The sequence below is a fragment of the Volvox carteri genome, assembly GCF_000143455.1.
Source record: "Volvox carteri f. nagariensis unplaced genomic scaffold VOLCAscaffold_8, whole genome shotgun sequence".
NCBI classification, from domain to species: domain Eukaryota; kingdom Viridiplantae; phylum Chlorophyta; class Chlorophyceae; order Chlamydomonadales; family Volvocaceae; genus Volvox; species Volvox carteri.
In genome coordinates this window covers 95,665-107,375 of record NW_003307551.1, presented here as the reverse complement: position 1 = coordinate 107,375, position 11,711 = coordinate 95,665, and the positions used below count along the sequence as shown (strand labels likewise).

Below are 11,711 nucleotides of genomic sequence, written 5' to 3'. Positions count from 1 at the left end.
CTGCTGCTGAGTGATACATCGTGCTGCGGAGGAAGGCTTCAATGACGGTCGTGATATGTCTGGTCCATTTGTCGGGGCCGGACTGGATGTACTGTTTTGTATAATGGCAATATCAGGCTCACCCTTTTGTTAGTATGGGTAACTTACTATTACCACTTAGGACACAACAACAACGCTTGCTCTGCTGTGCGGAGCGGGCGGGGTTACGCGACTAGCGTTGTGTAGAAGCGCGGGGACGCCATGGGAATTGGTTGCCAAGAACCGAGGCGGGAGATCGAGCGAGCAGGTGATACGCGGCGCATTGGCCGCGGATACGCCCTGACCGACGGCTGTGAGGGGGTGGACGGGTAACGATTGGCCCCTCACAGGCAACACGTATACGTGTTAATTGGACCTGGGGACCTGGGACCTCTGGGTTGTCACCTGACACCATATGTGTATGTGTGCGCGAAGACGAAGATGAGACACGTTCCTGACCCGTCCGTTGACGAGCGGTTGAGGCACTTTACCCCAATGAGATCCCGTACTGTTCGTCATTCTTCGCACCGTTGTGTAGGTACATGTGCGTGTCGTGTTCCTGTTGGGCAAGGGCACCTATTTGGGGTGGGACATAGATTGCACCAATCCTACGTGGGAGAAGGCGAGCTGTGTCGTAAGGCTTTCCCGTCAGAACTAGCCATCGTGTCCGCGATGATACTGCTTTTTGGCGCAGTGCATGGGTGCTTGGAACCGCTCTTGACGCCATGGCTTGGTTGTCAAGACGCTTGAGTCCTTAAAAAGGATGTAATCTCAGTCGTTATAATGTATGCTGAGGGAAGCATGAATCCCGCCCCGCAAACCTTCGTCTTAAAAGCTGACACGTGGGTAGCTGCCCCTTCAGGTGCAGCTCTGAAACCTAGAAGCACGCCAATCCCAGGGGCGATTCTTACGGTTCCACCTGCGCGCAGAAACCATGGTTCCGGCGGACTACGGCCGGAAAGCCAAGCAGTTGAAGTCAGATGCAATTGAATTGAGCTTTCGTTCCGGCCGTTTCTGTTGCAGCGCATAAGGTCAAATTCTGTCGATCCTCTTCTGAGGAGCCCGGGAAGAGTTTTTTGAGTGTTGTAGCAAGGATATCGGAGCAATCAGGCACCCCCATAGTTCAACGGAAATGCGCTGAAGAGGGATTGACGTTGATTGCAAACGTTTTGGGTGGTGCGGGCTTGCCCACCCAGTGGCTATCGTCCAAGGGATTTACACAATACGCTGACAATGCCCCTTCAGGTGAATTGGGCAACCCTGACTCATTCCTTTCGCGCCTTCTGTATCTGAGCCCCAATACTGCCTAGTGTAGTGTGCCTGAGCTGTGCACCTTTATTGCGTATGGCTTCGGAGCCGTTACTCGAGCGTCACTCGGGAACTCCACGGCACGGCTAAGAGGCTCATAGGCCCAACACTCGATCATGATGTGATGCTCATCCTCCACCATGTCCTCAAAGACGTGTATGTTCACGACGCTGGCATGTATGTTCGGCACACGTTGCGCCCCAGCTGACGTGCGAAACGGGATGCGTCGAGGTCCCGTCGTCCAAGATGGAAGCGCGATTAAGGATTACCAGTGCCGTATGATGCTTCCGTAACATACACAACCCTAAATGCTCCAATCTCTCCCTAGGTGCGGTTGCGTCATATGCCACACCCATCCAATATATAACGGCACGCTGCTACGCCAGGCTTCCCTGAATCACCTACAGACCTGGTGGATCCCTGTCAAAACTCTTTAAGCACGTCATCAAGCGCAATTTCTAGCTGCATGATCGCCCCTGCCTTTCCTGCGTTGCTGACGGCGCATGGTGCATCTTGGCTTCTTTCGGCCGTACAATTTCCTGGAGTTTGTAACATAAAAACGTTTCCAAATAGGGGGGTCCTTGTGAAGCAGCTGCCCGCGTTTCCAAAGCACGTATGGTGTTGGATTGTAAGGTGCCCAAGTACGTTTGCGAGGAAGAGAATGTGGCCAGGCTGGAGAGGAAAGTGCAGTGGCATATTGGAATGTGAGATTAGCGTAAGCGAGTTACAGGGCGTTTTATTGCACGGGCGAATTTACGTGCAAATCTTTCACCGTAGCATCAGTCCTCAGTTCACTTCTTGGAACGAACATCAGCATAGGTCCAAGCCCTCTCGCTTGGAGGGATATGCAAACAAACATCCTGATAGGGGTAAACTCGCACGCTACCGAGCATTCAACCGAGCACGTGCATGCTTAGTTGAATGGTGAGATGCGACCCCCCCCTCATTTTGTGCTCGGCAAGCCTGCCACCGCGTACCGGATATGTTGGCGATGTTACAGAACGCTGCACCTTGGTTTCTGTGCGCATTGCGTACGTTGCTCGACCCCGCCGACCAAAACTACACGTGCCCAACTGAAGACATTCCCGGTGGTTGTGCAGCAGCTCTTGAGGCTGTTGCTGGCTGAAATCCATCCTGAGCTGTTGCAGCACGGCTAACGCGGGCACGTCCCTATGCACAGCAAATAGCTGTTCCAAGCCAACAGCGGCGTCCATGTCACCGACAAGGCTCTAAACGTCTTATCTGTTCTTATGTTTAATTAAGTTTATGTATGTTATACTTTGCGCAACTTTGTAATTTGACTTTACTCTGAACAAGGTGCTGCACACAACTGCCTCTTCGCCAGCGCTTCATCTTCCGCGGCAGTTTCACGAGCCCAGAGTTGCAAGCTACGACGTTGGCTTTCGGTGCTTTTAGTTACTGCAAAGCATCCACGCAATAGTCCAGCCTGCATGCCGCGTGCGGCTATGGCCAACATGCCCACCTGCGCAACGCGCTGGCGCACCTGGTCCTCATCCGCCAAGAAAATTTATATACACTTGTACAGGCGCATTTTGCGAATCGCACGCGCGCATCTGCGCGGCAAAATTCGCTCCTGACTTTTGGGACGAGATGTACGGAGTCTTTATTCGCGAAGTACGACCGGACACATTTGTGCGAGGGGCTGCTTAAAAAATGATGAATTTTTCAGTATCAAGGTGAGGACTGAAGCTACCGAGCACTTCGATAAATGTTAAACAGCTGATAGTTTAATCTGTGCTGCTACACCGGACGCTGGCTCAGGAGCATAAATCCGTTCCTTCCATTTGGTATGCCATACATCACAATCCTTGCTCATTGCTTGACTTCAAAGCATTCGATAAAGCCAGTCGTCGCAGGATTTCGAAGAAGTGAATCACATTTCTTCACATTCTTTCAGAAACAATGTCCGAGCGTTAGAGTTATGGTAAAAAAGGGGTAGTCCTTCAATACATACTGATTCAAGTTTTGACACACCAAAGGATTGAGGTTGCCAGGCCAGATTAGCAACGCCCGAATCGAACCTGACGCACATGTCACTATCATTCTACGACATGGCCATGCGACATTCACAAACGGAAAAAATTATTTATTCCAAATTAGTTAATTATTCGCTTCGCAACGGATGTTTTCAGCAACGGCAGTCTAGTGCCGCCGATTTACAATTTTTACTTCTCATGCATTGCAATGGCAGCGGAGGGACCTGGCTGCAAGTGGCTTAAGCTTACAGTTCCGAAGAATTTTTTGTGCTCGTTATCGATGGCGCTTATGCGGGAGCCGGTAATGCTCTCAGGAGAGCCGGAATACTATGAACGAACGCGGCTGGAGAGTTACATGCGTAGGAAAGGATGGAAGAGCCCGATATCAGGTGCGACAACAAATATTCCGGGAAGTACAAGCCTAGGGTCAGAATCAGATGCTGAATACGTTTATCCACTCACCCTTTCCAAGGTTTAGAAACGTTAAGTGATCATTTTATTGTTGAAGTACCTTAACGCGTGCAACAAATGTCTGTTCTCAACGCCCTAAATTCTGCCTTGCAGGCAAGGCAATATCCTCGACGGACATCATCCCTTGCAGTGAATTGGCGGCTGCAATCGACAGAGAGTTCTGGCAGCGGTACCAAACCTCGAGAAGCGCATCACGTGTCGAGGTGGACCTTACTGCTGCCACCACCGCCACCGCCGCTACAGCCACAGCAGCTCTACCTTCGAATGGCGGCGGCGAAGGCGCGCTCCACGCCGGACCGCACAGCCAGACCATCTCCCGGCCGCATCAGCGCCGCGCTGAACCTCAGGAGCCGCGGAGTGACACATGCAGCACCTGCCACCTCGGGCATCACAACAAGAAACCGCGTCTGGGCCGCTCACCCATACAGCGGCCGAAGGGTGTCAGCGAAGCTCTGTTTGCCGAGGAGGCACGGCCGGCGGCTGTAACCGGCGGGGATGCAGAGGCAGGTGGTGGAAATGGCCTGGGTACGACAAGGTTGGCAGGAGAGGCAGGTCCGATGCTAACTGCAGCAATACCAGGCTTGGTGTCCGCAGCGGTGATGGCGGCGGCAGCGCCTGCTGCTGCTGCGGGGGCAACAGTGCCGCCAGCGCCGGCACCGCCTTCCGCAGTTTCAGGTGACTGCCCGGAACACGAGGACCTCGTTTTAAGGTCTGACATGGAGATGGAGGTGGACGTAGAGGACAACGCTGGCCATATAGCGGCGGCCTGGGCCCCTGGCACCCGACCAGTGCAGGCGGCGGCACCAGGACCAGGACCACCACCCGCTGCTGGGGGCCCTAACGTTGGCAGAGGGGTTGAAATGCTGCCGGCGGCGGCAGCAGCGGGGGTTGACGTTGGCACCGCTGATTGGGCTGTACTAGAAAGAACTGGCGCTGCAACCACCTCCCCGGAATCAATACCAGGAGCAGCAGGCCGTACATGGCAACAGTGGCAACACACGTCGCGGCAGCGGCATCAAGAGCAGCAGCAGGAGCAACAACAACAGCAACTGCAACAACAACAGGAGGAGCAGCAACAACAGCAGGAGCAGCAGCCGCAGCCGCAACAGCAGCAACCGCAACAGCAACAGGAGGAGCAACACCTGCAGCAGCAACAGCAGGAGCAGCAGCCGCAGCCGCAACAGCAGCAACCGCAACAGCTGCAGCAGCAATCGCAACAGCCGCAACAGCTGCAGCAGCAATCGCAACATCCGCAGCAGCAGCAACAGCAGGAGCAGGAACAACAGCTGCAGCAGCAAGTTTCGACGGCGCAACAGCTGATGCTGCAGCTACCACCACATCAGTCAATACCGCCACAGGAGCACCAGCCGCAGATGCAGCCGCATCAGACGGTACCGACACAGCGGCCATTGCGGCGGCCTCAATTAGGCTCTGCAGGCCGGCCACGAGCCCTAAGCTTGGCAGCACGCTGCGCACTGGGCCTCCAGCCGCATCCGACTGCTGGCCGGCGACTGCAGTACCGCAGTACTGCAGCCCCGTGGAGCAGGTCACTGGGGGCTGCGGCCCAGGGGCCCAACCCTGGAGTGATTCGGAACCATTTGCCACCGCAGGTAGCGCAACCTCAGCAGCAGCAGCAGCCGCTACAGACGCAGGTGGCAGTGCCGGGGGCAGTTGTCGAGCCGCAGGAGCACATTGCCGCAGGTCTTTCCGCGTCACTTCAGCAGCAGCCGGCCGCTGACCAGGACGCACAGCCGCAATTACCGCAGCCATCACAGCTGCTACAGCCGCTGTCCCAGGAGCAGCCGCTACAGCCGCCGCCCCAGGAGCAGCTCCCACAGGTATCACCATCGCCGCAGCAGCCGCAGTCACAACAGCTGCCGCGCGCCGACTTGCAACACTGCAGCCAGCCGCCTGGCTTTGCGGCACCCTCGTCACCAGGGCCCCCTGGAGAGCCCCAGGTACAGCTGGAGGCGGCGTCAGCAGGAGGCCCGCCTGGATCAGCGGCCAGGGGTGTAGTGCAGGCGGGCAGGGGACCTGCGGCAGCGACTGCCGTACAGCTGTTTCAACATACTGACCCGGACCAACAGGCAGGAGTGGCAGCGGCGACATCAGGGCAATGCGATCTGGACCGACCCGCGGGTCACGAGGCGCACACGGCTAAAGGACTTCCGCTGCAGTGCGCTGAGGTGAACAGAACGTTGGCGGCGACGGCGTCGCGGCCTCCACAGCACCTGCAGAGGTTGGGCACGAAAGTGTTGGAGATTTTGGCGGCGGCATGCACCAGTGTTCTGAGCTGCTCTAATACCACCGCCGGGGCTGCTGCCGGTGGCAGCGGCGGCGGCGCCACCGCTCCCGTGCCCCCTGGCGCGTTAACATCAGCCTGCGGTACGGAGGCAGCGCTGCGGTCACTGCCGGTACCGCAGCCGCCTGCATTGGCGACGGCGGCGGCGGTAGACCCGACGTTTAGCGGCAGGGGCTCCGACAGCTGCAGGTATGTGACCTCTTTTAACACCCTTCACTACCAATTGAACCAGCTGGTACCCAGTGGTGGCGGCGGCGACGGTTGCTGTACGGCGGCAGCAGCATTGGCTGATGCCGCTGCCGTCGCAAGTAATGTCAAGGGCACGGTTGTCTTCGACCTGCAGGGCGCGTCACTTCACAGCAGCCGTCGGGGGCCGTCCAGGTTGATAGTTCGCGGTCATGCTGGTGCAGAAGGTGGCGTCGGCGTCGGTGTTGTTGCTGTCGTAATCCGCAACGGTAGTATCGACTGCCCCGGGGGTGTACTGGTTGAGGGCGGTGCGGAGGTGACATTCCAGAACGTGACCTTGTGCGCTCCGCCGTCAGGGCTGCAGCTGCTGCCACCGCCATCCCGGGCTACAGCCGCTGCTGCTGCTGCTACTGCTGGCCCGGCGGCGGCGGCATTGCTGTGGGAGTGGAGTGCAGTGGTAGTCGTTCGCGGCCCAGGCAGCCACGTCAGCCTGAAAAACTGCAAAGTCACAGCGGCGGAGGCGAGGCCAGGCGGCTACTCTTCCGCTGGCGCCGCCGCCGCCGCCGTCAGCGCAACCGCCGCCAAAAGTGTTCAGAGCCATCTCCGCGCCGGTTGCGTCCTAGCCCTGGAGGGCGGCTGTGCGGAGCTGAGCGGCCGCTGCGAGATCTCCGGCGGCCCCTACTTCGGTCTGGCGGCAGTGGGCCCCGGCAGCTGTGTCCGAGCCGAGCTGGTGACGGTGCAGGGGACATCAAGTACGGCAGGCTTCCTGGCGATGTACGGCGGCGAACTGCAGGTCGTCAAGTGCTCCGCGCTGAGATATGGCGACGGCAAAGGCGCCGCCAGCACCACAAGCGGCGCTGGCGGCACCGTCCTCCTGACGGCTGGCGGCGCTGAAGTGATGGGCGCAGGCTTCGCAGCCGTCGACGGTGGCCGACTTATCAGCAGCCAGTGCGTCGCGCAGCAGTGCGCCTACAGTGGCTTCCTGGCGGCCGGTCCTGGCGCGCGGTTGACTTCCCTCGGGGGCTGCCGCGCGGAGGAGAACGGCTGGGCGGGGTTCGCCTGCATGGACCGCGCGTCGCTGAATGCCGGCGTCGCCTGCGTTGCGTGCTCCAATGCCGTGGCCGGCTTCGTGTCGTACACCAGCGCCGTGCTGACGGTATCGGATCGGTGCGTGGCCAGGGGCAACGGCGGCCCTGGCTGGTGCGCCAGCCGGGGGTCCTGGATAGTTATGGGCCGGCACTGCAAGGCGATCGGTAATGTTGACGGCGGCTTTGCAGCTCAGGAAGCCTCGGCACTGTTTGCTGGGGAGGGCTGTGAAGCTGAGCAGAACCGCGGTCCCGGCTGGGTAGCCCTGGACGGTTCGCAGCTGGTTGCCGCCGTGGGCTGTAGGGCGGCGGGCAACCGCAGCCGAGGCTTTATGGCGCAACGCGCAGCTCGGCTGGTGGTGGGCAAGGGTTGCGAGGCGGCGGGGAACGGTGCTGAGGGGTTTGCAGCTTTGGATGGGGCCGTGGTGGTGGTTGGCGCCGGCGGCAGAGCTGCGCGGAGCACTAAGGACGGCTTTGCGGCGGCGAAAGGCAGCCGGCTGGAGGCGGCTGGGTGTGCGTCTGAGGGCAACCGGCGTCACGGGTTCTCCTGCGATGGCTCGGGCTCTCTGTTGTTAGTGGGTCCGGGTTGCAGGGCCAATGGGAACCAGGGCTGGGGGGCGCTGGTGAGTGGCAGCGGTGCGGAGATGAGGGTGTGCCAGGAGGGTTGGGCGGGGGAGGGCAACCGGGCGGGGGCTGTGGGCGAGGAGCGCGGTGGGAGGTTGGTGCGAGTATAGGAAAGGAGGGGCTGGTGGTGAACAGATCTGAAATATTTGATTTCGGGGCGGGGCGGGGCGCTTACGGCATGGAAGGTTGTCGTCGCTTTCCCCCCTCGGTCGTCAGGGGGCTCGTTGCATGCTCGTCTAGAGTGCATGAGAAGCACAGCATATGCCAATAGCTATAGGAAGCGTGTGATCCGCGAAGGCGCGAGCTCGGAAAGTCAATTATGAGTGGGAGGTATTGCTGCCGTTGCGGCACAGAGGAAGTTTTATTTGTGTAGTTCTGTGCACCCTAGCTATTAGTTGGGCTTCGGAATTGAATCGCAGTTGTTCACTTGTGGCATCGCGGGGCCAGCAGGTCTGTGACATAATAGAACATTTGCATGCTTGCCAAGCGAACCTCGCAGTAGGAGTAGTGCTTAGGGCCCGCCTTGCGTTGACTTGTTCGGGCTTGCCGGGTCCTCTCATTCATTGGTGCTGTGCTGTGCTGTGCTGTGCGCGTATTGACCTCGGGTTGAATGGAGTTTATTTGGACGGAAAGAGGGGAGAGGCGATGTGGGAATTCTTGCTCTCGACGCGTCATCCCTGCAGGTCTGGCGCGATATGTTTCCCTTGGGACAGGCCAAATTGAAAGTAGTTGAAAGGAAAAATATTTTCGAGATCAATCGACGTGAGGTAGGTAAGCACCAGAGCCGGTTGTACGGTTACTGCCCAACAAAGTAGGGACCAGTGTTCTTTAAAAGTGGTTACTAGTGACCAAGTGGTTACTGAGAAAATAATTCCCGTCCAGGAGGTGGTCGCTAGGAAATATTCCGAGTCACCAGTAACCAGGTGGTCGCCAGGAAATTGGGCCACAGATCCCCGTAGTGACCACCTAAACATTATAAGCCATCATCAAATCTCCTCCGCATCCAGTGGCGGTCTCCCTCCTACTTCTGGAGGTGGACATATCAGCACATACCACTGCAGTACACCAGGCAGCAACTCTGCTCTTGTCAAATCCTGATTAAGCCGCAACGCTGTCCTGCATATGCGTGCTTTCAAGGGTACTGTTACACAGATCCGCGTACGAAGATTCATCGTAGAGCCTGACAACTCCACACAGCTCCAACATCCTCGCTCCAAAATTTCACATACACGCACGTACTTCACATTCATACATGACCACGTAAGGTACGGATGCAGCACTCACCCTCGCGGACACTCCGCCACACAGCCTGCGGTGATAGCCCCGACCGGAGTCCTCCAGCAGGGCCATCATCCTGGCTGGGCCCCGCGATCGCACTACAAGTAACAGAACATAACACCACATAGGGACAGAACTTCTGACGAGAGTAGCGTAATGCAGTTCAGCGAGGCCACCCTTGGCCGGAAGCGGAGGGCGCTAGCACCCCCTTTTACCAGTATCATCACACCGGCCACTGGACTGTCCAGGTTGAAGTTGGGGCCAGATAGACTAGTCCACCGTCCACGCGTCACAACACTATGACAGGACAGATCCCAACATCTACCCCTCCTGCCCTTCCTCGCAATCATCATTCGCTTCCTCGACCTCTCCTTCATGGATTGAAGACGACGGAAGGCGCCCTGCCTCGAAAATACGAAGCCCTCCGTAAACGTCATATCGCACGCCCCACCACCTCCCTCAACACGACTCGACCATGACGATTGATCAACTGTACATGGAAAGACACCACACACGAAAAGGCAGGATAAAGGTAAAAACAGGGCAGCCAAAAGGGCTTTCAGTGAAGTTAAAAACGCTTCAGATTAACGTTCTAGGCAAATACCGAAAACTGATGTTAGGAACGAATAAGTATTGAAAGCTTCCGTGGTGCATTTTAAATATATAGAGGGCTTCAGCCGCGTCGAAGACAGGCACTCGCGCGCTGGGCTATACTTCAGAAACGTACAGACGATCATAAGGGGGAGAAACACAAATGCAGACACGTATTTGTACACACATTACTCGAGGCTGGGAGTATGTGTACTAACCAAAAATGATTTAACTCCTCTGCTAACCATGACGTCCTTCATTGTCATTGTATCTTCCAAGCTGTCCTGGCACCGCTGATTGCAACACAACAAAAACAACACACATATACTGCACACATATACACCGCCCACTTGGACAACTGAAACTCCTCAATCAACCTCCACGCAAAAAAAACAAAGTTGATCGGACGTGTAGGTGATATCGTGCCGCAGCAGTCAACACACACACATCACATCCCTCACGCTATGCCTCACTCTCCACAGGGCTGGTGATGCAGCTGCTGCTGAATGTTGCTGCTGATGCATCACCCTCAAACCATCAGGAACAAACGAGCACCAACATCGCACGCAATTAAATGAGGCAAGGCTACACAAATGGGCACATTCCCAACATCATTTGCAGTAATGTGGGTACTATGGCACCTGCCTGCTGACGTGCCGGTTGCCGCCTCATCGGGCTCCACACGCCACCATCTGCTGCTGACTGCTTTCCGGTGGTTAATATGAACCCTCGGCGTCCTAGGAAAACAACTGAATCTCCCTCCCTGCCTGAAGAGATTGATGGAGGGAAGGCAAAGGAGAAAGGCAGCCACCGAGAGCTCGGGAAGGCTCTCTCCTTCCTCAGTCAACCCTCCGGGTGCACTGCCCTGATGACCATGGGCCCATAGCTTCCTCCAATCCTCCCGTTGCCTGGCCTGCCCTACCAGTCCGGGAGAGGCCCTGTCCGCGCCACACAGCGTCGCTGATACAGAGCGGGGGTCCGTGTACCACATGGCATCCCGAAGAAGCAAGCGATGTCCCCTTCTAAACCGATTGCCACACCCCATAGAAGTGGCTCGCCTGATAGCCGCACAGCTACAACACGACAACTGTTGGGTGGTAGCATGGCGCATTATCAGCTACACTGGCATATCGCGGGTCGGCTGCTGATAGGACAGACTTCTATACCGGCATGTAGGGTTATTAGCGGGTGGGTTCGATTTTCACACGGCAACACCGCCAAATATATTTAATGCTAGGATTTTAGTTCTCGCATGTTATTGCCATCTTGATTTTGATTGTCCGCATGACCCGATCTCCACCTCCCCCCTCACGTCCCTATCACAAGCAAGACGCACTACATTGCATGAGAGGTTTTCGGGTGGATTGATCCTTCCGGGACCCGCCGGTGAGTTTTCAAACGTACACACGGCTTGCGGCAAGGCAAAGTCAAGCAATGGCTGCGGCTGCAGCATGCCAAAGCAACCCCCGTGAACATGCGGATGGCCGGCAGCGGCTAGGGCATACAATAGAAGACAGCCAGTGGTACACGAAGGAAGCAAAGACAGCGACACAGCGACAACAGCACGAGCTAACCCCAGCAGATACGTTCCACTACAGCTGCCCCGGCCTGGCAGCAGCAGCAGCAGCAGCAAAATGCAGCATCGACATCAGCAACGTGCCCGTGGGCTCATCCATTAGGCCTGTGTGTATCCTATCGACGTCATCAGGACATTATCATTTGCTAACAGCGCATCAGCTCTCCCTAGTCCTCAACTAGCCAATCCTCAACTTCCCAGACAAATGTGTTCGCTGGCATATTATATGACCTGCAGAGGAGCCGCGAGCAGCAAGCCTGCGCGGCGTGAGGCAC

General features: G+C 57.0%; 1 protein-coding gene across 1 annotated transcript; it reads left to right on the top strand.

The window, feature by feature from the left end:
• Positions 1-3,603: 3,603 nt before the first annotated feature.
• On the top strand, positions 3,604-10,481 carry VOLCADRAFT_103610 (uncharacterized protein; the record flags this gene model as incomplete). Its single annotated transcript, XM_002947929.1, has 6 exons — positions 3,604-3,712; positions 3,888-4,582; positions 5,405-6,621; positions 6,853-7,990; positions 8,675-8,758; positions 10,343-10,481. The coding sequence occupies 6 exons, from the start codon at positions 3,604-3,606 to the stop codon at positions 10,349-10,351; spliced, it is 3,252 nt and encodes a 1,083-aa protein (XP_002947975.1). The 3' UTR covers positions 10,352-10,481.
• Positions 10,482-11,711: the final 1,230 nt, after the last annotated feature.